Below are 25,663 nucleotides of genomic sequence, written 5' to 3' on the forward strand. Positions count from 1 at the left end.
GGTCAACGTATACACTACTACAGCGGTGGATACGGATTACGTAAAATATATTATGGCTGCTTGAAAAAAGTCACTCCGGTGTTTTTTCTGGAGACGGTAATATTATGGATATTTAGACAGAATGTGAACAAGGTCACACAGCTAGATGGCGGGTTGAAGAAAACAGTGTGCAAATAATGCCTACAAGGTCAACGTATACACTACTACAGCGGTGGATACGGATTACGTAAAATATATTATGGCTGCTTGAAAAAAGTCACTCCGGTGTTTTTTCTGGAGACGGTAATATTATGGATATTTAGACAGAATGTGAACAAGGTCACACAGCTAGATGGCGGGTTGAAGAAAACAGTGTGCAAATAATGCCTACAAGGTCAACGTATACACTACTACAGCGGTGGATACGGATTACGTAAAATATATTATGGCTGCTTGAAAAAAGTCACTCCGGTGTTTTTTCTGGAGACGGTAATATTATGGATATTTAGACAGAATGTGAACAAGGTCACACAGCTAGATGGCGGGTTGAAGAAAACAGTGTGCAAATAATGCCTACAAGGTCAACGTATACACTACTACAGCGGTGGATACGGATTACGTAAAATATATTATGGCTGCTTGAAAAAAGTCACTCCGGTGTTTTTTCTGGAGACGGTAATATTATGGATATTTAGACAGAATGTGAACAAGGTCACACAGCTAGATGGCGGGTTGAAGAAAACACTGTGCAAATAATGCCTACAAGGTCAACGTATACACTACTACAGCGGTGGATACGGATTACGTAAAATATATTATGGCTGCTTGAAAAAAGTCACTCCGGTGTTTTTTCTGGAGACGGTAATATTATGGATATTTAGACAGAATGTGAACAAGGTCACACAGCTAGATGGCGGGTTGAAGAAAACACTGTGCAAATAATGCCTACAAGGTCAACGTATACACTACTACAGCGGTGGATACGGATTACGTAAAATATATTATGGCTGCTTGAAAAAAGTCACTCCGGTGTTTTTTCTGGAGACGGTAATATTATGGATATTTAGACAGAATGTGAACAAGGTCACACAGCTAGATGGCGGGTTGAAGAAAACACTGTGCAAATAATGCCTACAAGGTCAACGTATACACTACTACAGCGGTGGATACGGATTACGTAAAATATATTATGGCTGCTTGAAAAAAGTCACTCCGGTGTTTTTTCTGGAGACGGTAATATTATGGATATTTAGACAGAATGTGAACAAGGTCACACAGCTAGATGGCGGGTTGAAGAAAACACTGTGCAAATAATGCCTACAAGGTCAACGTATACACTACTACAGCGGTGGATACGGATTACGTAAAATATATTATGGCTGCTTGAAAAAAGTCACTCCGGTGTTTTTTCTGGAGACGGTAATATTATGGATATTTAGACAGAATGTGAACAAGGTCACACAGCTAGATGGCGGGTTGAAGAAACACTGTGCAAATAATGCCTACAAGGTCAACGTATACACTACTACAGCGGTGGATACGGATTACGTAAAATATATTATGGCTGCTTGAAAAAAGTCACTCCGGTGTTTTTTCTGGAGACGGTAATATTATGGATATTTAGACAGAATGTGAACAAGGTCACACAGCTAGATGGCGGGTTGAAGAAAACACTGTGCAAATAATGCCTACAAGGTCAACGTATACACTACTACAGCGGTGGATACGGATTACGTAAAATATATTATGGCTGCTTGAAAAAAGTCACTCCGGTGTTTTTTCTGGAGACGGTAATATTATGGATATTTAGACAGAATGTGAACAAGGTCACACAGCTAGATGGCGGGTTGAAGAAAACACTGTGCAAATAATGCCTACAAGGTCAACGTATACACTACTACAGCGGTGGATACGGATTACGTAAAATATATTATGGCTGCTTGAAAAAAGTCACTCCGGTGTTTTTTCTGGAGACGGTAATATTATGGATATTTAGACAGAATGTGAACAAGGTCACACAGCTAGATGGCGGGTTGAAGAAAACACTGTGCAAATAATGCCTACAGGGCAAATAATGCCTAAAAGGTCAACTTATACACTACTACAGCGGTAGTAAAATAAAAAAAGTAAAATAAAAAAAAATGAATATTAAAAAAAAAAATTAAAGTTGGTGCTGCTGAACTACTAGGAGCAGCAGATTAGCACACCAGTCCCACTCCCCAACACTGCTAGACTAATAGCACTGGGCTCTTATAGTAGTAGTAGTAGTAAAACAACAAAAAAATAAATAAAAGCAGTCCTTACAAGGACTACTGTTATTGCAGCAGTCAGCAGATGAGATCAGAAGCAGGACAGCTGCCCACTGCAGCTACATACAGAGCACTGCAGTAGAAGGTAGATTACTAGCCAGCAAAGCTACCTAAGCTAAAATGTCCCTCAAACCCCTGCAGACTTCTGTCCCTCCAATAACAGAGCAGTATCAAAACGATTACTAGCCAGCAAACTTTCAACTGTCCCTGAAATCACTAACAGGCAGCAGCTCTCTCCCTACACTATCTCTTCAGCACACACAGGCAGAGTGAAAAAACGCTGCAGGGCTTCGGTTTTTATAGGGAAGGGGAGTGGTCCAGGGGAGAGCTTCCTGATTGGCTGCCATGTACCTGCTGGTCTGGGGTGAGAGGGCAAAAAAAAGCGCCAACAATGGCGAACCCAAAATGGCGAACGTCGCGCGACGTTCGCGAACTTCCGGCGAGCGCGAACACCCGATGTTCGCGCGAACAAGTTCGCCGGCGAACAGTTCGCGACATCTCTATTGGACAGTGCTGGTTTTATTGTTTGGCCTCAAGTGGACTGACCAGGCCTACTTTGGACATTGAGAAAACTAAAGGACTTTCACCAGCTGTTTGTTATATTTTTATTTTCTTTCTGCTGAGAAAAAGCTACTTTGAGTTCAGTTTCTAAATAAATGACTTTTTTAAGAAACTGTGTACTGCGTGCTGGCTGCGATTCCCCCTCAATATTACACTATATACTAATTAACCATTTGACTGGCAGAAAGAAGGCATGTTTAAATGTGACATAACCCTTTTACTGCTGGAGTGCTTGGTAAATTAGTCCTTATGACTGCTCTAAAGTGTACTGTGTTTGGCAAGTGATCGTGGTGGTAGTGAGTTTTTGTGGGTTTTGCAGTGTCTTGGCTAATTTGTTGTGTGCTGTTATGCTGGTCTAGTGTGAGTGTATAACTAACCGCATCTTCCCTTGCGTCTGAGTTGGTGTGTAAGTGACAGATACCTTTGCTTAAATGTATCTGTCCTTGTAGTAAAAACAACTTACCCTGGTGGTCCAGTGGAGTGGTGGGGATGCCCTCCGCTTCGGTCTCCATCTTGGATCCTTAGGACGCATGCGTGCCTCTGCGCAATTTAAAGGCAATGGCGACAAATTTGAAAGTATAAAAGACTTATTAAAGCCACAGGACCTTGCCCGTGATAGGATCTGTTTTCTGTGGTTCCTGAACTTTAAGCTATTTTGTTATTCTCTCTGATTCCTGTTTTGACCCCTGCCTGGCTAACGACTATTCTGAACTCCTGATTCCTGACCATTGCCTGTTTTACGACCACCTCTTCCGCTGATTCCCTTCTAATTGATACCCGGTTTTGATCCTTGCCTGCCTGACTACGCTTGTTCTCTGCCTGCCTCGACCCGGCCTGATCTGACTACGATTTTGTCTCACACCTTGTACTGTGACCTTCAGCCCAAAGACTCTTGCCTTACAGTTGTGCCCCTCTGCTTGTTTAGAACCCCTCGCCTTCCACCTCTCGTTTTAAGACTCCTCCCGAAGCCAAAGGCAGCTGCTACAGGCAGAAGCACGAGCCGAGACCAGGGTGCATAGCATCGGTTCTAGATTTAGGGTGCCAACCGTTACATTATCACGGGCCATAGACGAAGAAGGTCAAGCCGCTGCTCCTTCCACTACAGAAGCGCTACTTACCACTCTACTGCACCACCTGGAGGAACATGAGCACAATCTGACACGCCGTCTGGATTGTGCTGTACAGTCTCCAGTTCCTGTGGTCCCCCCTCCTGTGGCCGCTCCTGTGGGTTCTGCTGCCATGATGGGTAACACCTCTAAAACCCATGAACCCAAAATTGTGTTACCTGAAAAATTCAGTGGGGACAGAAACTCATTTTTTGTGTTTAAGGAGGTGTTTAAGGTGTTCTTTAACACCATGGTGATACTCTACGATGACCCGGATCGTGCGTCTTCTGCCAACTCCACGATTCGTAAATTACGCCAGGGAAAATGGGATGCGTAGGTGTATTGCCGGTAGGCAGTTGAAACTGGGTGGAACGACATGGCTCTTCGTAGCCAGTTCCGTATTTGGCTTTCTGATGCTGTTAAGGATAGCCTAGTTAACTATCCTCTATCTTCCAACCTGGATGATCTCATGTCTCTTGCCATCCAGGTAGATAGAAGACAGAGGGAGAGAAGGGGTGAGAAGGGTTCTTCTTTTCATTCTGGGTTTACCAATACTAAGTCAAACTTTCCTAATGTGGTGACCAATGTTAAGTTCCCTAATCCCTCTGTGCCTCTACCTCAGGAGGAACCCATGCAATTGGGCATATCCCATCTAACACCTGAGGAAAAGGCTTGCAGGATTTCCCAAGGTTTATGCATATACTGTGCGGAGAAGGGTCATTTCCTAAATCAATGTCCTAAGAGGCCAGGAAACTTCCAAGCCTAAGTGGAGAAGGGGAGCTCCATTTGGGTAAAGAAGTTACCTCTCCCCAGTCTTCCTCTAGGATTTTGATACCGGTTAAACTAACCTGGCCTACGGGCTCTGTCAAGGTGTCCGCTTTTGAGGACACGGGGGCGGAGGGGAATTTTTTGGATGCTGCCTTTGCGGACAGATTTTGTGTTCCTCTAAATCCTCCCATGACAATATTTGCGGTGGGCAAAAGACTTTTGGGGTCAGGTTTGGTTTCTAAGAAAACTATGATCTTATCCATGTGTGTTAATAATCTTCACAGTGAGGAGTTAGCCCTTTACATTATTGAGGGTGCTTCTTCTCCTCTTATTTTGGAGTTACCTTGGCTCCAGACTCATAACCCTCTTATTGATTGGGTATCTGGGGGGATTATTCAATGGGGTTTAAAGTGTGGTGGTACCTGTATTCCTTCGGTGGTGGCAACTACCTCATTAGAGGGTTTACCTGCAGCATATGCAGAATATGCAGATGTGTTTTCCAAGAAAGCCGACAAAACCTTACGCCCACACAGGCAGTAAGACTGTCCAATCGATCTAATCCCTGGGTCTACTCCCCCTCGTGGTAGAACATACCTCTTTCCTTGCCGGAAGCCCAGGCAATGAAGGAGTATATCAAGGAAAACCTTGAAAGAGGTTTCATTAGACCTTCTAGTTCCCCTGCAGGGACGGGATTCTGTTTTGTTGGGGAAAAAAGACAGTGGTCTTTGCCCTTGTATAGATTACAGGGGTCTTAATAAGATCACTATAAAGAATCGCTAGTTAAAGATACCAAGATCTATTCCAAGCTTGATCTTAGAGGTGCTTATAACCTCATCCGCATCAGGGAAGGGAATGAATGAAAAACAGCCTTTAACACCAGGGACGGCCACTACGAATATTTAGTAATGCCATTTGGTCTCTGTAACACCCCCGCAGTGTTCCAGGAATTTGTCAATGACATCTTCCGGGACCTGCTGGAGATATTCGTAGTGGTCTATCTTGACGATATTCTACTTTTTTCTTCAAACCTGTGTGAACATCAAAAACATGTTTGTGAAGTCTTACGTAGGTTAAGAGAAAATAATCTTTACGCAAAACTTGAAAAATGTACCTTTGAGGTTTCTTCTGTTCAATTTTTGGGTTTCAATATTTCCAGCAAGTTTCTGGAGATGGATCCAGGAAAGGTAAAAGCTGTTCTGGATTGGGCCCAACCTCTTTCTTTATGTGCAACCCAAAGGTTCTTAGGTTTCGTCAATTACTATCATCAATTCATTAAGAACTTCTCCATGATAGTGGCTCCTATTACCAATTTGACAAAGAAAGGTGCTGATCCAAGCATATGGTTCTCTGAAGCTATCCAAGCTTTTGAATTCCTCAAGAAAGAGTTCAGTTCTGCCCCTATTCTTTCGGCACCCTGACACTGCACTTCCTTTCATTGTTGAGGTAGATGCCTCAGAGGTTGGGGCAGTCCTTTCTCAAAGGCATCCGATAACCAATAAAGTGCACCCCTGTGCATTCTTCTCTAAAAAAAAATTTGCCTGCTAAGGCTAAATTTGACATCGGAAATAGAGAGTTGTTGGCTATCAAATGGGCCTTTGAGGAATGGCAGCATCTAAGTATTTGATAACCGTCTTTACGGACCATAAAAATCTACTGTATATAGAGTCTGCGAAGCGGCTGAATCCTAGGCAGGCTAGATGGGCATTGTTTTTTTACCAGGTTTAATTTCTCTTTTACTTTTAGGCCTGGTTCTAAAAACACTAAGGCGGATGCACTCTCTAGAAGTTTTGAATCCAACCCCTCTGAACTAGTGAGTGCATTCCCATCATCCCAAGCAAATTAATTGTGGCAGCTCTGGGATCAGACCTTACCGCCCTGTTATCTTATCTTAGCTCAATCTTCTGCTCCAGTAGAAACTCCCTCCAGGAGGTTATTTGTTCCTGAAGATCTTAGGGAACAGGTTTTAGGTGTCCACAATTCCAAAATGGCGGGACATCCTGGTATCTCTAAGACAGTGTCTCTTTTCTCCCGCAATATATGGTGGCCTTCCTATAAGCAAGATGCTAAAGTTTTTGTTAATTTCTGTTTGTCAGAGGTCTAAATCCTATAGGAATTTGTCACAGAGTTTGTTAAGGCCACTACCCATTCCTGACAAACCTTGGTCCCATCTTTCAATGGATTTTATTGTTGATTTACCCCCTTCTCAGGGGAAAACTATGATTTGGGTGATGGTGGATAGGTTTAGCAAAATGGGCCATTTAATTTCCCTTCCACACCTCCCTTCTGCCAAAACCTTGGCTGAATTGTTAATTTCTCACATTTTTAAGTTACATGGGTTTTCCGGTCAATATTGTTTCTGACAGAGGGTTTCAGTTTATCTCAAAGTTTTGGCAAGCCTTCTGCTCTTTGGTTGGGATTGAGTTGTCATTTTCTACTGCCTATCACCCTCAAACCAATGGTCAAACTGAAAGGGTTAATCAATCCCTTGAACAGTATCTGAGGTGTTATGTATCTGACAACCAATCCTCATGGGCTGAACTGTTACCCTGGGCGGAATTTGCCTACAATAATGCTACTCATTCCTCCACTGGGAAATCTACTTTTTTTATTGTTAATGGTTTACATCCTAAAGCATTTTCCTTTTCTGGTTCTTTGTCCCCTGTACCCTCTGTTAACTCTTCTGTCAAACAGTTTGCGAAGATTTGGTCTCGGGTGCATGACTCTCTTTCTGCAGCTACAGCTGCTCATAAAAAATCAGCCGATAGATCTCGTAGAGAGGCACCCAAATATAAGGTAGGAGACTCTGGTTGTCTACAAAGAACATCAAGCTCAAGGTCCCCTCTCTCAAGTTGGGACCTAGATTTATTGGTTCATATCCTTCATCTTCAGTCTGTCTCAAATTACCAGTCAATTTCAAAATCTCATTCTTTCCATGTGTCTCTTTTAAAGCCAGCTTCACAGGTCCGTCAACTGTCAGTTCCTCCCCCAGTGTTGGTTGAAGGTCAGTTTGAATTTGAGGTCCAAGAGCTCCTCGATTCTCGCCTTGTGCGAGGTAAGCTCCAGTATTTAGTTAAATGGAAGGGCTATGGCCCTGAGGAGAATTCTTGGTTTCCAGTTAGTGAGAGGGCTGACCGTCTCAGGAGACGGTTCCACCTAAAGTTTCCTGAGAGACCTGGGGGTCCAGTGGCCCCCCCCCTAGAGGGGGGGTAATGTAGTAAAAACAACTGCCTGCCACGCTGCTCCGCTTCGGTTGCCATCTTGGATCCTTAGGACACGCACGCCTCTTCGCAATTTAAAGGCGCAGGCGTGATGACGCCAGCACGCAACGGCGCCAAGTTTGAAAGTATAAAAGGCTTATTAAAGCCACAGGACCTTGCCAGTGATAGGATCTGTTTCCTGTGGTTCCTGAGCTTTAAGCTATTTTGTTATTCTGTCTGATTTCTGTTTTGACCCCTGCCTGACTAACGACTATTCTGAACTCCTGATTCCTGACCATTGCCTGTTTTACGACTACCTCTTCCGCTGATTCCCTTCTGATTGTTTACCCGGTTTTGACCCTTGCCTGCCTGACTACGCTTGTTCTCTGCCTGCCCCGACCTGGCCTGATCTGACTACGATTTTGTCTCACACCTTGTACTGTGACCTTCAGCCCAAAGACTCTTTCCTTACAGTTGTGCCCCTCTGCTTGTTTAGAACCCCTCGCCTTGCGCCTCTTGTTTTAAGACCTGGCGACATCTGAGTAGCTGAGGGCAGCTGCTACAGGCAGAAGCACAAGCTGAGACCAGGGTGCTTGGCATCGGTTCTAGATTTAGGGTGCCAACCGTTACAGTACTACAGTAAGATATTTTCAGATAATAGACTTGTAGAGAACTATACAGGCTAAACATATAATTAACCATCAGATCATTTTTCTTAATAGGTAACCTAATAAATATGAAATTTTATAATATACCCCTCTTACCAGGGTTACTGTTCTTTTTGAGAAAGCTTTTTTTTTTTTTTTCTTTTTGAATTCATTGTGATAAGTGTATCTTAAAGGAGAAGAAAAGTAATTTAGCACTTGGGGGTGCCAAATATTAGGCACATCCAAGTGAATTTATATACTTACCTGAAACCCCGGGCTGGTGCTCCTATCAGCAGAAAACTGCACTGGCCCGGGGTTATTCCAGCGAGCACCATGGAGCACTCCTCTTCTGGCCTCTTCTTTCTTCGCGCGGCTGTACATGTGCATTAGAGTGAAAAGCCCAAGTTTAACAAAAAAGTCAGCTTTTTTCATTCTACTGTGCATGGGTCTGCCCGGGAAATTTGAAGTAAGAAGAAGTTGGAAGAGAAACGCTCTGTGGTGCTTGCTGGAATAACCTGGGCCGGTGCCGTTTTCTGCAGTCCCGCCCGAGGTTTCAGGGAAGTAAATACATTCACTTGGGAATGCCTAATATTTGGCACCCCCAAGTGCCAAACGACTTTCCTTCTCCATTAAGTTAAACCAAGCAACTGTTGAAATACTAAATGATTTAAACTAAAAGATACATTAGAACCCCCATTTTACATTTTACAGGCAACCAGAAAAAATGGTGCAAAATCTGGGAAAATGTGAAATCAGGCAAATGCATTATGCAATATATATTGGTAGGACTACAGAAAAAAGATGTAAAACTCAAATTCAAGGGATGTAAAATTGATATTAAAGTGTATGTATATGTATATATATATATATATATATATATATATATATATATATATATATATATATATATATATATATATATATATATATATATATATATATATATATATATATATATATAAAGAAACTTGGCTGTAGCAAGCAATGCCAGTCAGCAGCATCAAGGGCAAATAAGGTCTTGAGCTGTATTAAAAGGGGCATAGAGTCACGGGAGGAGGGGGTCATTCTTCCACTGTATAGAGCACTTGTAAGGCCCCATCTAGAATATGCCGTACAGTTTTGGTCTCCATCACTCAAACAGGACATTATTGTATTAGAGAGGGTACAGAGAAGGGCAACTAAGCTGGTAAAAGGTATTGAAAATCTTAGTTATGAGGAAAGACTGGCCAAATTGGGGATGTTCACGCTGGAGAAGAGGCGCTTAAGGGGTGATATGATGACTATGTATAAATATATAAGGGGATCATATAACAATCTCTCTAATGCTTTATTTACCAGTAGGTCTTTCCAGCTGACACGAGGTCACCCATTCCGATTAGAAGAAAAGAGGTTCCGCCTAAATATTCGGAAGGGGTTTTTTACAGTGAGAGCTGTGAAGATGTGGAATTCTCTCCCTGAATCAGTTGTACAGGCTGATACATTAGATAGCTTTAAGAAGGGGTTGGATGGCTTTTTAGCAAGTAAGGGAATACAGGGTTATGGGAAATAGCTCATAGTCCAAGTTGATCCAGGGACTAGTCCGATTGCCATTTTGGAGTCAGGAAGGAATTTTTCCCCCTCTAAGGCAAATTGGAGAGGCTTCAGATGGGTTTTTTTGCCTTCCTCTGGATCAACTGGCAGATAGGTAGTTAATAAACAAAAAAAAAAAAAAAAAAAAAGGTTGAACTCGATGGACATGTGTCTTTTTTCAACCTTACTTACTATGTTACTATGTTACTATGTATAGTTATTAATAGTTAAATATTAATTGTGCATTCTACATTATTATCATCCAAGTTAAAGAAGCATCATCAGACTAGGGCATTGGGGGCCCACTGGAGCTGCAACACCAAGGTCCTTCCTTGTTGCCAATAGAACCCATCCTCCCGACATCCAAACTCCCCCTGCACACACATAACGCATCATGCCAGCTATCGCTATCTTCTTCCATCTGCATAACAATGGGCAATCTATCAGGGGAGCAGACCTGGGGCCCACTGGGTTTTTTCCAGGTGTCCTGCAGGCCAGTCCAACCCTGTATAGAAGTATGGAAAGTATAGTCTTCATTGGCCTGCTCTTCAGCTGGTCCATCATGACTTCTTTCTGGGTCATCTGTTAGCTCATTCTCCAATCCTCTAATACTCTGTGTCTCCAACTCCTGCAGCTTTCACGCGCAGACTACCCCACTACTTTCCAGTGTTTCCTTTAAAGTGGACCTGTCACCCAGACATAAAAAGCTGTATGATAAAAGTCCTTTTCAAATTAAACATGAAATACAATTTTTTTTTTTATTAAAGCGTCCATAGCTGTTGTAAACTTGTTTAAAAATCTCAGCTTTCAATCAAATATTGCCTGCCCCTCCTCTATACCTTAGTCTTATTCAGCACTTCCTAGATGTCACTGCTCTCCCCACATTCCCCCAGTTCTCTGAACCATTTAATTGTGTAGACAGTGCTTGCTATAAGTAGTAGTGAGTTCTCAGACTGATAGAAACTATATTAAAATAATTTATACAGTATAATTAAAGTTCATTTTGCTTGACATGATAACATTTGGAATAATTTTTTTGGGTGATGGGTCCCCTTTAAGCATGTTTTTTCTGCCTTGCTGATAGCAGCATCAAACCGTAACCGCACAACGTGCCCCGGAACTGGCTCTCGTTTCCATTTCCTTCTCTGTACACAAAAGCACACCTCCCCACATTGCCTCTCATCTCTTGCATAACATTTCATCCAAGGGAAACTGACTCTCCACAGGGGAGCATCTCATGGCACTTATTTACACCCCAGCCCCAGTTAAACAGTTCTCTAAGCATACTAAGGAAAAGGACAATAAAATGTGCAAACAGTTTCCACAAGTGCAGCTCCCTCAACCATACGAGTTTAGTTTCAACCTTTCTAACACTCCTAAGCACATGCTACACTGGAAAAGCTCACTGACATGCAATTATCACATCAGGTCACAACCTCAGACAGACCACAACCTCAGACAACCCAGCAACTGTCCCTCTTCCTCCACCACTGCACAGGCCCATCTTAGCTAGTTGCAGATAACTATGTGTCTGAGGAGGAAGACCACATTTTTGATGCTATCAATGATTGTGCACTTGATCTAAAAAGAACCTAGTGGCCCTCCCCTTCACACACACTGCTCTCTTTTTTTAGATGGGGTCAGTGACCTCCATTTAAGCTGGAAAGAGTTAGAAGAAAAAGGCAAATAATTCAAAAACTATATAATAAATAATGAAGACCAAATGAAAAGTTGCTTAGAATTAGCCACTGTATAACATACTAAAAGATAACTTAAATGTGAACCACCCCTTTAAGACTGAACCAGTCATACTCTTCCACCAACAAAGGTTACTGTCCCACTATGAGATCCAACTGGAAATTCCCGAGATGCCCCTCTAAGGGGACCTCTGGCAAACAACAAGATGTATGAAAGACAAGACCCAACCAAAACAACAGAGACATTTGGGGGTCACCTCTTATGTTTCAGGGAGGTATGGCTAAACACAACAATGGACAATTGGTTTCACCAAATTGTTTCTTGGGGTGGCAAATTAAATTTCATTGCATACCAACATACAAGTTCCTTTTTTCCAACACCCAAAAAAGGTCTGCACTTAGTCACTAAAGGACATGCTGGCTTCTAAAACCATCATTGACTTTCCAGCCATAGAGAAAGATACAGGTCCTTACTCAAAAAAGGTTCAAAAAAAGGCCAGGTGAAAAATCAGATTCCTCTTCCTCACAAATTAACTTGCGGTCCTGAATATGACTAATTCAACATACATAAAGGTTGTTCCTTTCATCCAGTTCCACATGTGGCCCTTTTAACTGAGATTCCCTTCGCAAAGGGGCCAAGATCCATCACAATCTCATAACATCCATCGTGCTTTCCCAGCCAACAAAGCTCTATCTCTAATAGTGGTAATGCAGCGGCAGCCTCTTCAATGGGATAACCTACTCCTTCACAGAGTGGGCTATTGTCACAACTGTTGCAAGTCTGCTTGGTTGAGGAGGAGTATTCAACCACCTAACAGTGCAGAGCAGATGGTCTCCAAAAGAGGCAAAATGTCTCCATACCTCCACCATGGCGACTGCCACTATGACCAGACCTCCTAGTACAGGGCAGCTATCTCCAACCCAGTTTGGACAACTTGACACTGATGGCATGACTTGCCGACCAAGATAATTGCAACCTTCCATAAGCCCATAAATGGGTCACTCCTGCATCTGAACACTGCATCTGGCAGACTTTCTTCAACTGGTTCAGTGGCAACCAAAAACATCCATTCACATGCAGTATCCCAGCCTCACTGGCTTTTTTGTAAGTCAGTCTGGATAAAGGCTTAAGATTTAATTTCCTAAAAGTACAGATCTTCACCCTTTTCTTAACACCAGCTTGCCCTGCATCCAGACATCAAGTTTTTCATGCAAGCTGCAGGTCGCATACAGCCTCCATGCAGGCGCCTACTCCCTCCATGTACCCTGCACACCTTCCGACTAAAAGTCAACTCTGCTTTCCACTTCAGCCGAGTGGTCAACCTACCATCTCTCTGTCCCAAGCCAACGACTGTTACATGCCCTGAATGTGGTATATTCTACATTTATAGAAAAGACTCTGTCCTCTACAGCTCTACAGACCTGTGCGCAGAGACCCTTTGGCATCAACGGCATCCATTGCCAGATAGATTGAGGGCCTTATCAGCCTAGGCTACCAGAACAGAGGCCTGCCTATTCCCTTTAAAACTTCCGGTCACACCACTAGGGCGATTAGTACATCTTAGGCGCACTTCAATGTTTCCTTGCAGGACATATTTACAAAGTGGCTATGTGGACCTCTCTACATGCAAATTAGTCAGCACCGCATTTGGAAGCACACTTCATCCATTAGTGTTTACAGTTTTTTTCAAACATTCTGCATTTTCTCTCTGCCCCCCCCCCCCTTTCATGACCTGTGCTGCCTAGGAACAAACCAAGAAAATAGTATTTGTTTCTTAGTCACAGATGAATCCTTTTCTTGAAGCCTCATCATGGCAGCACATGGAGTCCTACTTTGGAGCAGGGGTTAATGACCAGAAGAGGGGGAGCTTCAGAGGAGAACTTGGTTTTGGTTCCCTTTTAAAGGGAAGAGGGCATTAAACTATTTATCTATGTTGTCATGATGGGACTCAGAGAAAAGGATTTATCAGTGATGAAGAATAAATCCCCATAAGCTCACCACTCTACCCAACGATATTTCTGACTTGCTGGAACTGTTTGTGCATATTTTATTTTGGTTTCCTTAGTACATTATGGCTGCTGCTGATGTAAGGGATAACAGATCAGACATGTAGAATGTTATTCCCTCTAGAGTTCTAGTTACAGCGGGACACATACAGTGAAGCTTCCATTTTACATACCCTAATTTTAAGTTTTTAAAACCAATACATTTCCCTGACTTTACACCATTTTATCTGGTACCCTGGACCTGCCGAGTTTGCATATAAGTCAATGAGAGAAGTCCGGGAGATGTATTGATCTACGCTAGGTTTTATGTAATAAACCAAAGATTTGTGCGAAAAATTTTACAATTTTTCACAAATTTTCCATGTTTTTTCACTCACAGGAAATTTTCAGGAAAATGTAAGGGGTAGTTGTTAGAAAATAATGAGATCAATTCAGACTTTAATAAATGGGCCTCTAACAGTTAATTTTACACAAATACATAGATATACACACACAGACACTTGCATTCACACTCTAAGCGAAACACACCTGACAGATTCACACTCCACTGCCCTGGGAAAGAAGCTGATTCATCAGGAGGAGATTCTCTACTGTGATTCTCTCATTCCTCAAAGTTGAGGAGCAGGAAGCTTCTCACAGAGGGAAGGGGCGGAGCTAAACCAGACTACTGCTGTAGAATAGGCATTGGGATGGTCCATGATTTGAAGGGCTGCTGGCCATAAGATGTAAGCCTTTTATAAGTGTATTGCAGGTTGTTAATGATAATTTTAAGAAATTTGTTTATATAAAAAAGAACAAAACATATATACACACACACACACACACACATATATATAGCAAGAGAATATCCTTTATTGTGAAGTACAAGTCCAGGTAGAGCTAATTGCCCCCCCCCTTGCCCCCTATCAGTTGACGCCCGTGGCAGACAGTAGGGCATCCATTCAAATTAGAAGAAAGGAGATTCCATCTTAATATTCAAAAAAGTTATTTTTTGCAGTGAGAGCTGTAAAATTGTGGAATTCTCTTCCTGAAGTGGTAGATACATTAAATAGCTTCAAGAAGGTTGTGGTATCTTATCCCAAGGCAGTTTTAATCCTAGGATTCTGCTCCTGTACCCCGTCCAAGGTACAAAATAAGTCAATATTTACAAATTGGGTGGAACAGACCAGGAAGACACAGTACTTTGCTGCAAATTATGCCTTATTCGACATTACGTTTCCTCTAAACATATAGGGGCAAGAGTCGAATTTCGATTTGAAAAAACTTCGAAATTCAATTTCAAAAAGACCAACCGAAGTGAAGCCGAAGTTTTTTTTGGGGTCGAAGAGGTCCGTATTCGGCCAAATTCTAATCGTACGATCGAAGGAATAACGCATTCGAATTTGATTTAAAGTTTTTCTCCCCGATTTCTCAAAGTCTACCAATTGACTCCAAAAAGGTACTAGGAGGTCCCCATAGGCTAAAACAACAGGTTTTAGATGGCGAATGGTCAAAGTCGTACATGATAAATTTTGATATTCGAATTTCGAAGTTTTTTTCAAATTCGAATCAAATTTGGACTCTTCCCTAGTCGAAGTACACAACAAATATCTCAAGTTTTTAACTTCGAAAATTCACCTCGACCTTTGATAAATCTGCCCCATAGTGTAGAATAAAGGATCATTTGCAGCAAAGTACTGCGTTTTCCTGGTCTGTTCCACCCAATTCGTAAACTTCTTAAAGGACACGTCAACTCCAAAATAACAATTGGCGTAATGAAAGAAAACATGATTCTAAGACACTTTCCAGTATACATTTATAAAACATTCTCAGTGCTTTTGAAGTTATTTGTAAAAAAAAAAATGTAAGAATGAGTAACTATGTCTCTCTACTCCTAAGTACCAAACCGCAAAGCTTATCTGAACTTAGGGTTTTTTATAAAATTGTATTAAAATTAGAAAAAAAACCTCAAAAGTTTTAATTTGTTGCTCCACAACTCACAGAATTAGGTACAAAAAAAATACACCCCAAACATGAATGCCAGGAGTCCAGTGAACAGTGCAGTTTACCCCACCCCACACGCCTATATTTTTGTAAAGTACACATTTTGCCAAATCTGAAATGTGTACCTATGCCTTTCTGCTCCAAACTACTGAGTAGCAAGGCTTTCCCAAAATTTGTGGTTTTGGTGAAATAGCTGAAAATTGTCTCAAAGCTTAAAATTTCCAGCTTTGTATTACCCATGTATCATTACATACCAAGACAAAACATCCTAAATATGATTGCCAAGGGTCCACTGAACAATTTGATGCCCACTGTGCATAGGAATATCAAAATGAAGCCAATGCATACATATTTCATGGCATATATTTCTACTATCAAAAAAATATACTGCCTGATTTATGTGTGGTAAAAGTGGCAAATAAGTAAGTTGTCCCAAGGAAACCTTATATTTTCAGAAAATACACATTCTGACAAATCTAAAATGGGTAAATAGGTCATTGTATGGCAAAGAAGCAAAGCTAGCTATGCTAAAAATTTAGTTTTTTATGTAATTTCTGAAAATCATCCCCAAGCTTGCATTTTACCCCATTAAATGTCACATATTTCATTACCAGCATAAAACATCCTAAATATGAACTCCAGAGGTCTACTGAACAGAATGATGCCCAATATGCTTAGATATATCAAACACTGGCATACAGATACCCCCAAATGAAAGTAGTGTATATGAATTTTCACATATGGCCGCTACAATATAAGCACCCGGTATGTGTATTACGTGCCATGAGACCCCCTAACAGTACAGAGACCCTAGAAAAATATATATTTTCCAAAAGTACACATCCTGATTAAACTAAAATGGGTAAATATGTCTTAGTTTTGCCAAAAATTCACGGCGGCGAAATTATGCAGACGCCCATTAAAGGCTATTGGCGGCAAAAAAATTTTGATGCTCGAAGCCGTACAAGTCTATGGGCATCATTTCCGCGATGAAACAAGGCAAAAAAATTCGCCAATCCCTAATTACTACTGCAAAGTTATGCTAAACATAATGCTTTTTATGAAATTTCTGAACATTGTCACAAAGCTTGCATTTTACCCTAATGTTTACCCTACATTTCATAATGTACCAGCATAAAGCATCCTAAATATGAACGTGCTACTGGTCTACTGAATAGTATGATGCCCAATATGCATAAATTTACAAAACTAGCCCCCATATGTTATAAAAGGCACTGTTCACCCAAGGGCAGTAACCCATAGCAACCAATACGATGCTGACCGATACATTCTACCTGCTGATTGGTTGCTATGGGTTACTGCTACTGTTCAAACTTAGTGCATTTTATCACATAACCCCCTATGTGGCATATAGAGATCCCAAATGAAAATTGTACATATGAATTTTCACATATCATACCTCCCAACATTTTGGAAGTAAAAAGAGGGACAAAAAATTTTTCCGCGCACGTAGCGCAGCAATTTTTTGACCACGCCCCTTTCTGTTGGCCACACCCCCTAATTACCATGTTTGTTTTACAAAATTTGGCAGGTTATGAAAGTTTGAAAATATTTCTCCTTATCTAAACTGTGTTTTTGTGTCTCAAAATTGTTACAAAGTATCTTATTTGCACCTGTTAGCTGTTCTGGGCTCTCTGCTAAAAGCCAATTAAGTGAGAAACTTTGTTTCTTTTTCTGGCTGTTCAGTGCATAAAAAAAGAGGGACTTTCCAGTACAAATGAGGGACTGCGGGTTGAGCTGTCAAAATAGGGACTGTCCCTCCGAAAAAGGGACAGTTGGGAGGTATGACATATGACACTAAGTGCTACAATATAAACTCCTGGTATGTGAATTATGTGCCATAACAGTATGGAGACCATAGAAAACCTCATAGTTTCTGAAAGTATACATTCCGACTAATCTAAAACGGGTAAATACATCTTTCCACTGAAAGCTACCAAACAATGCTAAACAGAACGCTTTTTATGAAATTTCTGAAAATCGTCACAAAGCTTGCATTTCACCTCATTTATATACCCCATATTTCATAACGTGCCAGCAAAAGCATCCTAAATATGAACGCCAGGGGTCTACTGAACAAGTTGATGCCAAATATAGATAGATATACCAAACAATATGACATACAGAGACCCACAAATGGATATACAGCAGACAAAATTTCCATGAACAATACCAAGTAACAAAGAAAAATGCAGAATGCAATAAAATTGCGAAAATTCAAATAAAACCACTTAAAACAATGTTTTTTTCTGTTTTGTGTAGTCAACAGAAACACAGTTTGAATATTCTCTGTCAAATTAGTCTTACAGACAGAAACAAGCAAACAAAACCAATGCAGAACTGATAATGCAATAAAATGGCTAAAAATGCAACAAACTCACCGAAAATGCAATATAATCACCGCAATAACATACAAAAGTTATTACGCAGTGTGTGCTAATACACTATTTTGCAATGGCAATGTGCAAGTATGTTTGAGTGTTGTGAATGTGTGAAACCCCCCTGAGTGTGTAATAGTATAAAACTTGTGTGTGTTACACTAACCTGGGGTAGGCAGGCTGAAGTCCGTTGAAGAGGAGGCAGGAGGGTCCCACGAAGAGGTGTCCTCCACCATTGCGCAGGATCCAGGGAGAGGGGGCTTGTGGGGGGTGCAGGAAGTAGGCGCAGCAGCAATGTAGTCAGCACGTGCCTGCTGCTGCCTATGGAGCCCCTAGGCGATCGCACCCAAGGGCCCGCCTGTTCCCCCCCCTCATGCTCGTTGCCTAAGGACAGGGGTGCTTCGCCAATGAGGCAAGTTGAGGTTATCGCCTCAGACGGCAGCGCCCCACTAGGTACCAGGGGCAGCAAAAATGCTGCTCCTGGTACTTTAAGAGCGAATTTCTGGGGGAGGGGGGGCAGCAGCAACTGCTGCTGCCTCAGGCAGCGGAGGGGCCAGGATCGCCCCTGCCTAAGGACTGGGGAATTAGCGGGGAGAGCGTAGCTTTATAAGCCACTCCCCTACCCAGAAGTACTGCAGAACGTAGATTCTACATTCTGTGGCACTAGAAAAGGGTTAAATACTGACCTATTAGTCGGTGCTGGCTCAGGCCGGCCAGGTGCCCTAGGCAACCCCGGTGGGTCGTGATGCCTCCCTGCCCCTGATACATGCACGAACTGCACTTACTGTATATACCATACACCACTGTCTGATGCCAATCAGTATGCATATTTTATGAAGATATATACAAAGACAGATAATTTGTTTTATCATTAATTTTGTTTTACACTACCATGGAAGCTGTAACTTTTTATTGCTATACACTAAATCATGTATTGTACGTGAATGAACAATGCCCATCATCCAATTCATTTTGTTTGGAATATAAAAAATGGGCTATATAAGTTTTGTGAACATTGCTATGCTTCTTTGGTCTATTGTTATTTTGCGGTCTTACTTTTGGCCTCCCATCCTCTAATGCAGTGATCCCCAACCAGTAGCTTGTGAGCAACATGTTGCTCTTCAACCCCTTGGATGTTGCTCCCAGTGGCCTCCAAGCAGGTGCTTATTTTTTATTCCTGGCTTAAAGGCATAAAAAACATGTACACTGCCAAACAGTCTCCTGTTGGCTGCAAGTCCACATAGGGGCTACCAATATCCAATCAAAGCCCTTATTTGTAAGCCACGATTACACGATAACTTTTTGCATGCTTGTGTTGCTCTCCAATATTATTTTATACTTGAGTCTTGCTCTTGGGTAAAAAAGGTTGGGGACCCCTGCTATAGTGCTTCAAATGTAGTACATGTAATATCTTAATGCTTTCATTTCCACTAATTATGTTTTTCTTTTTTTACCTTGTAGGTTACAGGAAAGTTCCGTGGAGGGGTGAATCCATTCAGTGACGGATGCTGTCGGAATGTGAGCCATGTTTTATGCAGCTCCACCCCACCCAGGTACTGTTCTTGCCCAGATTAGAATAAAGCAGTTGCCTTCTATGTTTTATATATTAGGAAGGGTGTTAACCCTTGACTTCTTGCTAACTATACCATAGCCTTTTCATGAATAATATGTTTTTATCAGATTTGCCATTAATATGAAGCTATGCACTCATAGGCGGAGGGTGAATTTGTTGTTTGGGAAAGCTAAAGTTGACCATACTCTAGCTGACAATGCTAATTGCAATTGTAAAGAGTCCAGCAAATTAATTGTATGAATATGCTATAGACACCCTAATGTGAGAAGGAGGAGGAGGCTAAACTCCTGATGCAAATAGTAAAGGTTGATAGTTTGGGTAAAGTAATGATAATGGGGGATTTAAATTACCCAGATATTGACTGGAGCAACAGTACTGCCAGATCAGTTAATGGCAACAAGTTTAAACATGTTGCATGACAATTTTATGGCATAGGTTGTTGAGGAGCCAACCAGAAAATATGCTATTCTGGTTCTAGTGATCTCAAATGACCCAGAACTTATAGCAAATGTGCAAGTCATTGAACCCCTGGGTAATAGTGGTTGTTATAATGTTATATCATTTAATGTCTAAAACAAATATACACTGGGTCAACAAAAATCATAAATTTCAGAAAAGTAAATTTTAGTGCTTTGAGGGCTGCCCTTCAGAGCATTGATTGGGGCATTACGTTTTCAGCTAAAAACACAGAACAGAAATGGTTGTCATTTAAAATGATCTTAAATCATTACTGTTCTCAATTTATTCCCTTAAGGAGTAAAAGTAGAAGTTTTAAGAATCACCCTATGTGGCTTAATATAGATGTAAAGAAGTTAATAGGAAAGAAGAGAAAGGCATTTAAAAACTACAAGTCTGTTGGAACAGAAGCTGCATTTAATGAATATAAACACTATAATAAATGTTGTAAATCAGCAATCTGGAAGGCAAAGAAAGGAAATGAAAAGTGCATGCAGCGGAGGCTAAGACTAACCCCCAAAACGTTTTTTTAAATATATTAATACTAAAAAGATGCAGGTTGAGAGTGGTGCTTCATAAATAATGGTACCAGTATGGTTGTAAAAGATACAGAAAAGGTAAATGTGCTAAATCAGTTCTTTTCTTCAGTGTATACAATAGACGAATCTGAGTTCCCGGGCTCACTTCATAGCTGCACTGATGGCTCAGCTCAATCTAGTCAGTGACTCAGGATATGATCCATAAAGCTTTAATAAAAAAAACCAGGGGTGTATGCCATCAGGCTCCAGGGGCTGATGGCATACACCCCTGGGTTCTAAGAGAGCTTAGTTCAGTTTTAGACCAGTCCATATTTCTGATTTTCTCAGATTCGCTTTCATCTGGTATGGTACCTATAGATTGGAGAAAAGCTGATGTTATTCCAATATTTAAAAAGGGACTATGATCTCAGCCTGGCAATTATAGGCCAGTAAGTTTGACATCTGTGGTGGGCAAATTATTTGAAGGCTTGTTAAGGAAACACATTCAAAATTATGTCTGAATGGCATTATGAGCAGCAATCGGCATGGCTTTATGAAGGATAGGTCATGTCAGACAAATCGGATTTCTTTTTATGATGAGGTAAGTAGGATGCTGGGGGGGGCAGAAGATGTGATCTATTTGGATTTTGCCAAAACATTTGATTCCGTGCCCCACAAATGACTGCTTTCTAAACTATGTCTGTTTGGCTTAATGAAGTCGTTTGCACATAGGAAACTGGCTACAGGATCAGGTACAGAGGGTGGTTGTTAATGTTACATTCTCTAGTTGGAGTAAGGCTCTAAGTGGAGTCCATCAGGGCTCGGTATTGGGTCCACTTTTATTTAACTTGTTTATTAATGACTTAAGGGAGGGTATTGTAAGTAATGTATCAGTGTTTGCAGATGACACAAAACTATCTAGCCCAATAAATTCCATCCAGGATGTGGCATCCTTGCAACAGGATCTTGATAAACTGGCAATCTGGACAGATAAGTGGCAAATGAGATTCAATGTTGATAAATGTAAAGTCATGCACCTGGGATGTAAAAATATGCAAACCACTTATACCCTTAATGGGAGAGCACTAGGCAAATCCATTATGGAAAAGTACCTTGGAGTCCTTGTAGATGATCACTCATACAGGACTTTATTGTATTAGACTAGAGAATGTACAGAGAAGGGCAACTAAGCTGGTAAAAGGTATGGAAAATCTTAGCAATGAAGAAAGACTGGCCAAATTGTGGATGTTCACGCTGGAGAAGAGGCATTTAAGGGATCATATAAAAATCACTCAAATGCTGTAAGATGCGCCGGGAGATTGGCACTTCTGCATTCCAGGCCCAAGTGACTTCAGCGTCTGATGCAGAGTGTCATGATGTCACTTAGAGGTGCCAAATTTGAATTCTTGGCACCAAAACAGCTTTAAAAGGCCAGTCCTCCATTTTGTAAATGCCCAAGCTGGTTCCAGTTATACTGTTCCTGCTGAAGCATTTGATTCTGTTTTGAATTCCTGATTTTCGACTTCTGCTTGACTTTGACTCAGATACTTGCCGTCTGCCTTGAATCCCTCACCTGATTCTCGACCACGTCTCCTCTAAATCCTTGCCGGTACCTCGTTTACGGACTTTGTTGTTATGCACTTCCTTGCTGTATTTCCGCAGCAGAAAGCCCGGGGCCCCAAAAGGGTGTAGATGAACACTGGAATCCGCAGGGTGCTCCTGTGCATGTGAGTGTACCCATCACCGTTCAAGGTTCCAGAGAACGTGAGCATTGCAGTTAGCTTGGGCCAATATGGAACCTTCCCAGGCTGCTGCTTCCTCGACTATGGAGGGATTCTTTGACGTTATGATGAAGCGTCTGGACAGCCAGGAGGCTCAACAGGCTCATCTCGCTCAAGCGTTACATCACTTCAGATTTCGGGGTCTGCGGATCACTCTTAACAGTCTATGCCTGCTAAAGTACCCAAGATTCCTGCTCCAGTTCATTTTGGGGGTGATCCGGATGCCTGTCATGGTTTTCTGACGTAATGCAAGATCCAGTTCAATTTGGCTCCTGATCGATTTACCTCTGAAAAGGCTAAAGTTTCCTATATTATCACCCTTATGAAGGGGAAGGCCCTTGCCTGGGCTTCTCCGTTATTGGATAGAGACAACCCCCTGGTACATGACTCCACAGCCTTTCTTTCCACTTTTCGTCAAATTTTTGATGTCCCGGGTCGGAAACTTAATGCCTTAGACCGGCTCATGAAGATTGACCAAGGATCCGATACAGCCTCCGCATATGCTATCAATTTCTGGACTCTGGCTGCAGAAGTGTCATGGAACAATGATGCGCTTATTGCAGCCTTCTGGAGGGGGCTTTGTGAGGACCTTAAAGACAAGCTGGTTACCCGAGATCTACCTACTTCCTTTGAAGAATTTGTTATCTTCATTGTTAAGATTGATTGCAGGATGAGGGAGAAGTTTTCGCTTAAGCTTTGTGCCCGCAAACCTTTGCGAGATCTGAGTTTCCTCCTCCTGTGGCTCCCACACCACCGGTTTGCAATGAACCTGAAGATTGGAGCTACACGCTTAACTCCCGAGGAAAGAATCCGTAGGAGAAACGCTGGTCTCTGTATGTATTGCAGCCTCGCAGGTCAGCTGCTGAGATCCTGTCCTACCAGACAGAATCAGGGAAACGCTCCAGACTAGGTGTGAGGGGGGAGTCTCCCCTAGGTAAGATTTCTGCACTTACAGTGTCTTATAGATCTTGTTTATTTCTCTTCTGGATTCCGGAGCAGCGGGAAACTTCATCGATCATTCCTTTGCTAAATCCTGTGATCAGAGTCCTGCACCTCTCAAGATTCATGGATGGCTGTGGATGGCAGACCAATTTTCACCAGGTGCTACTGCTTGGGATTTCCTTGGCTTCAACTTCACAATTCTTCCATTTATTGGTCTACTTGGGAACTTACGGCTTGGAGCTAGTTTTGCCGTTCCAATTGTATTTTTTTCTTCTGTTATTCCTGTGGCCGCCTCTTCGCTGCTTCCAGCATCCAATCCTTCTCTTCCCGATGCCTACAAAGATTTTGTAGATGTGTTTGAGAAGAGGAATGGTCAGTCCTACCTCCTCATCATCCATACAATTGTCCTGTAGATCGGATTCCCAGCTCCATTCCTCCTAGCGGATGAACATATCCCTTATCCGTGCCTGAGACCCAAGCCATGAAAGAATATATTAAAGAAAATCTTTCTAAAGGGTTCATCAGGAAATCCACCTCTCCAGCCGGAGCTGGTTTCTTTTTCGTTCAGAAGAAGAATGGCACTCTTAGGCCATGCATTAATTACAGTGCCTTGAACAAGATAACGGTAAAGAAACATAATCAGTTACCTCTGATACCAGAATTATTCAGCAGACTAACAGTAGCTAAAGTCTTTACCAAGTTAGACTTACGGGGTGCATACAACCTTATTCGTATCTGCCAAGGCGATGAGTGGAAGACAGCCTTTAATATCCGGGATGGCCATTATGAGTATCTGGTCCTGCTCTTCTGCTTGTGCAATGTGCCCAATGTCTTTCAAGTCTTCATCAATGATGTCCTTCGGGATTTTTTACAAACTTGTGTCATAGTCTATTTGGACGATATTCTGGTTTATTAGTCTTCTATATCAAATCATCTTTTGCAAGTAAAACAAACTCAAACTAAGGGAGAATTGTCTTTACGCCAAGCTTGAAAAGTTTGAGTTTCACAGGTCCACGATCTTCTTTCTGGGATACGTGAAAAGAAGATCACGTAACCTAATTTCTTCCTCCGGATTTGAGATGAATCCTGCTAAGGTTTCTGCTGTTCTGGATTGGCCCATTTCAAGTGGTTTGAAAGCCATCCAATGTTTTTTTGGATTTGCCAACTTTTACAGCAGGTTCATCAAGAACTTTTCACAGACTATGGCTCCTATTACGGCTCTCACAAAGAAACCTTTCAAATCTTGGACACCACAAGCGTAGGAGGCATTTTTGATTTTTAAAAGATCGTTTAGTTCTGCTCCAATTATTCTTCTTCCTGACCCTGCCCGGAATTGGGGCCGTCTTGTCTCAGCGTGCGGAATTCCAAGGGAATCTCCATCCCTGTGCCTATTTCTCTCACAAATTATCTCCAGCCAAGAGGAATTATGATGTGGGTGACTGCAAACTTTTGGCTGTTAAGCTTGCACTGGAGGAATGGTGTAATTTGCTTGAAGGGGCTAAAGAGCCTATCGCCATTTTGACTGACCATAAGAACCTCAAATATATTTCTTCTGCCAGAATACTCACTCCTCGTCAGGCCTGTTGGGCTTTGTTCTTCTCGAGATTCAATTTTTTCATTTTGTATCGTCCTGGTTCGAAAAACATGAAGGAGGATGCTTTGTCAAGATGTTTTGTTCAAGGTGAAGTGAATCCAATTCCGTCCGCACCTATTATCTCCCCTAATTTATTGGTGGCACCTACTTCTCTTTCTTGGTCAGAGTTGTCTAATGTGGAACAGTGCTCTCCAGGCAAGATTTTTGTACCTCAGCAAAGTCCTCGAATGGGCACATTCTTCTAAAATTTCCAGACATCTTGGCATCAAGAAGACTCATGACTTTTCATGTTTTGAGATATTGTTGGTGGCCTTCATTGACAAAAGATGTTAAACTCTTTGTCTCAGCCTGCACGGTGTGTGCACAACACAAGACTCCTCGATCCTTACCTTGTGGCCTTCTTCAACTCTTACCGGTACCCACTCAACCCTGGTGTGATGTTGCCATGGACTTTGTTGTGGATTTGCCGAAATCCTCTGATATGACTACTATTCTAGTAGTCGTTGATAGATTCTCTAAGATGGCTCATTTTATCCCTCTCAGAAAACTTCCTTCTGCTGCTGGGTTGGCTAAAATT

At 41.9% G+C, this 25,663-nt stretch overlaps 1 protein-coding gene across 9 annotated transcripts in view; it reads left to right on the top strand.

Moving 5' to 3' along the window:
- Positions 1–25,663, top strand: part of zdhhc5.L (zinc finger, DHHC-type containing 5 L homeolog) — a 199,932-nt gene that overhangs the window by 143,223 nt on the left and 31,046 nt on the right. For all 9 annotated transcript variants that reach the window (XM_041569019.1, XM_018225554.2, XM_018225553.2 and 6 more), the window contains one exon: positions 19,684–19,775. In XM_041569019.1, coding sequence (XP_041424953.1) covers positions 19,684–19,775 — 92 coding nt within the window. The remainder of the gene's footprint in view (positions 1–19,683; positions 19,776–25,663) is intronic.

This window comes from Xenopus laevis, chromosome 7L (genome assembly GCF_017654675.1).
Source record: "Xenopus laevis strain J_2021 chromosome 7L, Xenopus_laevis_v10.1, whole genome shotgun sequence".
Classification (NCBI taxonomy): Eukaryota; Metazoa; Chordata; class Amphibia; order Anura; family Pipidae; genus Xenopus; species Xenopus laevis.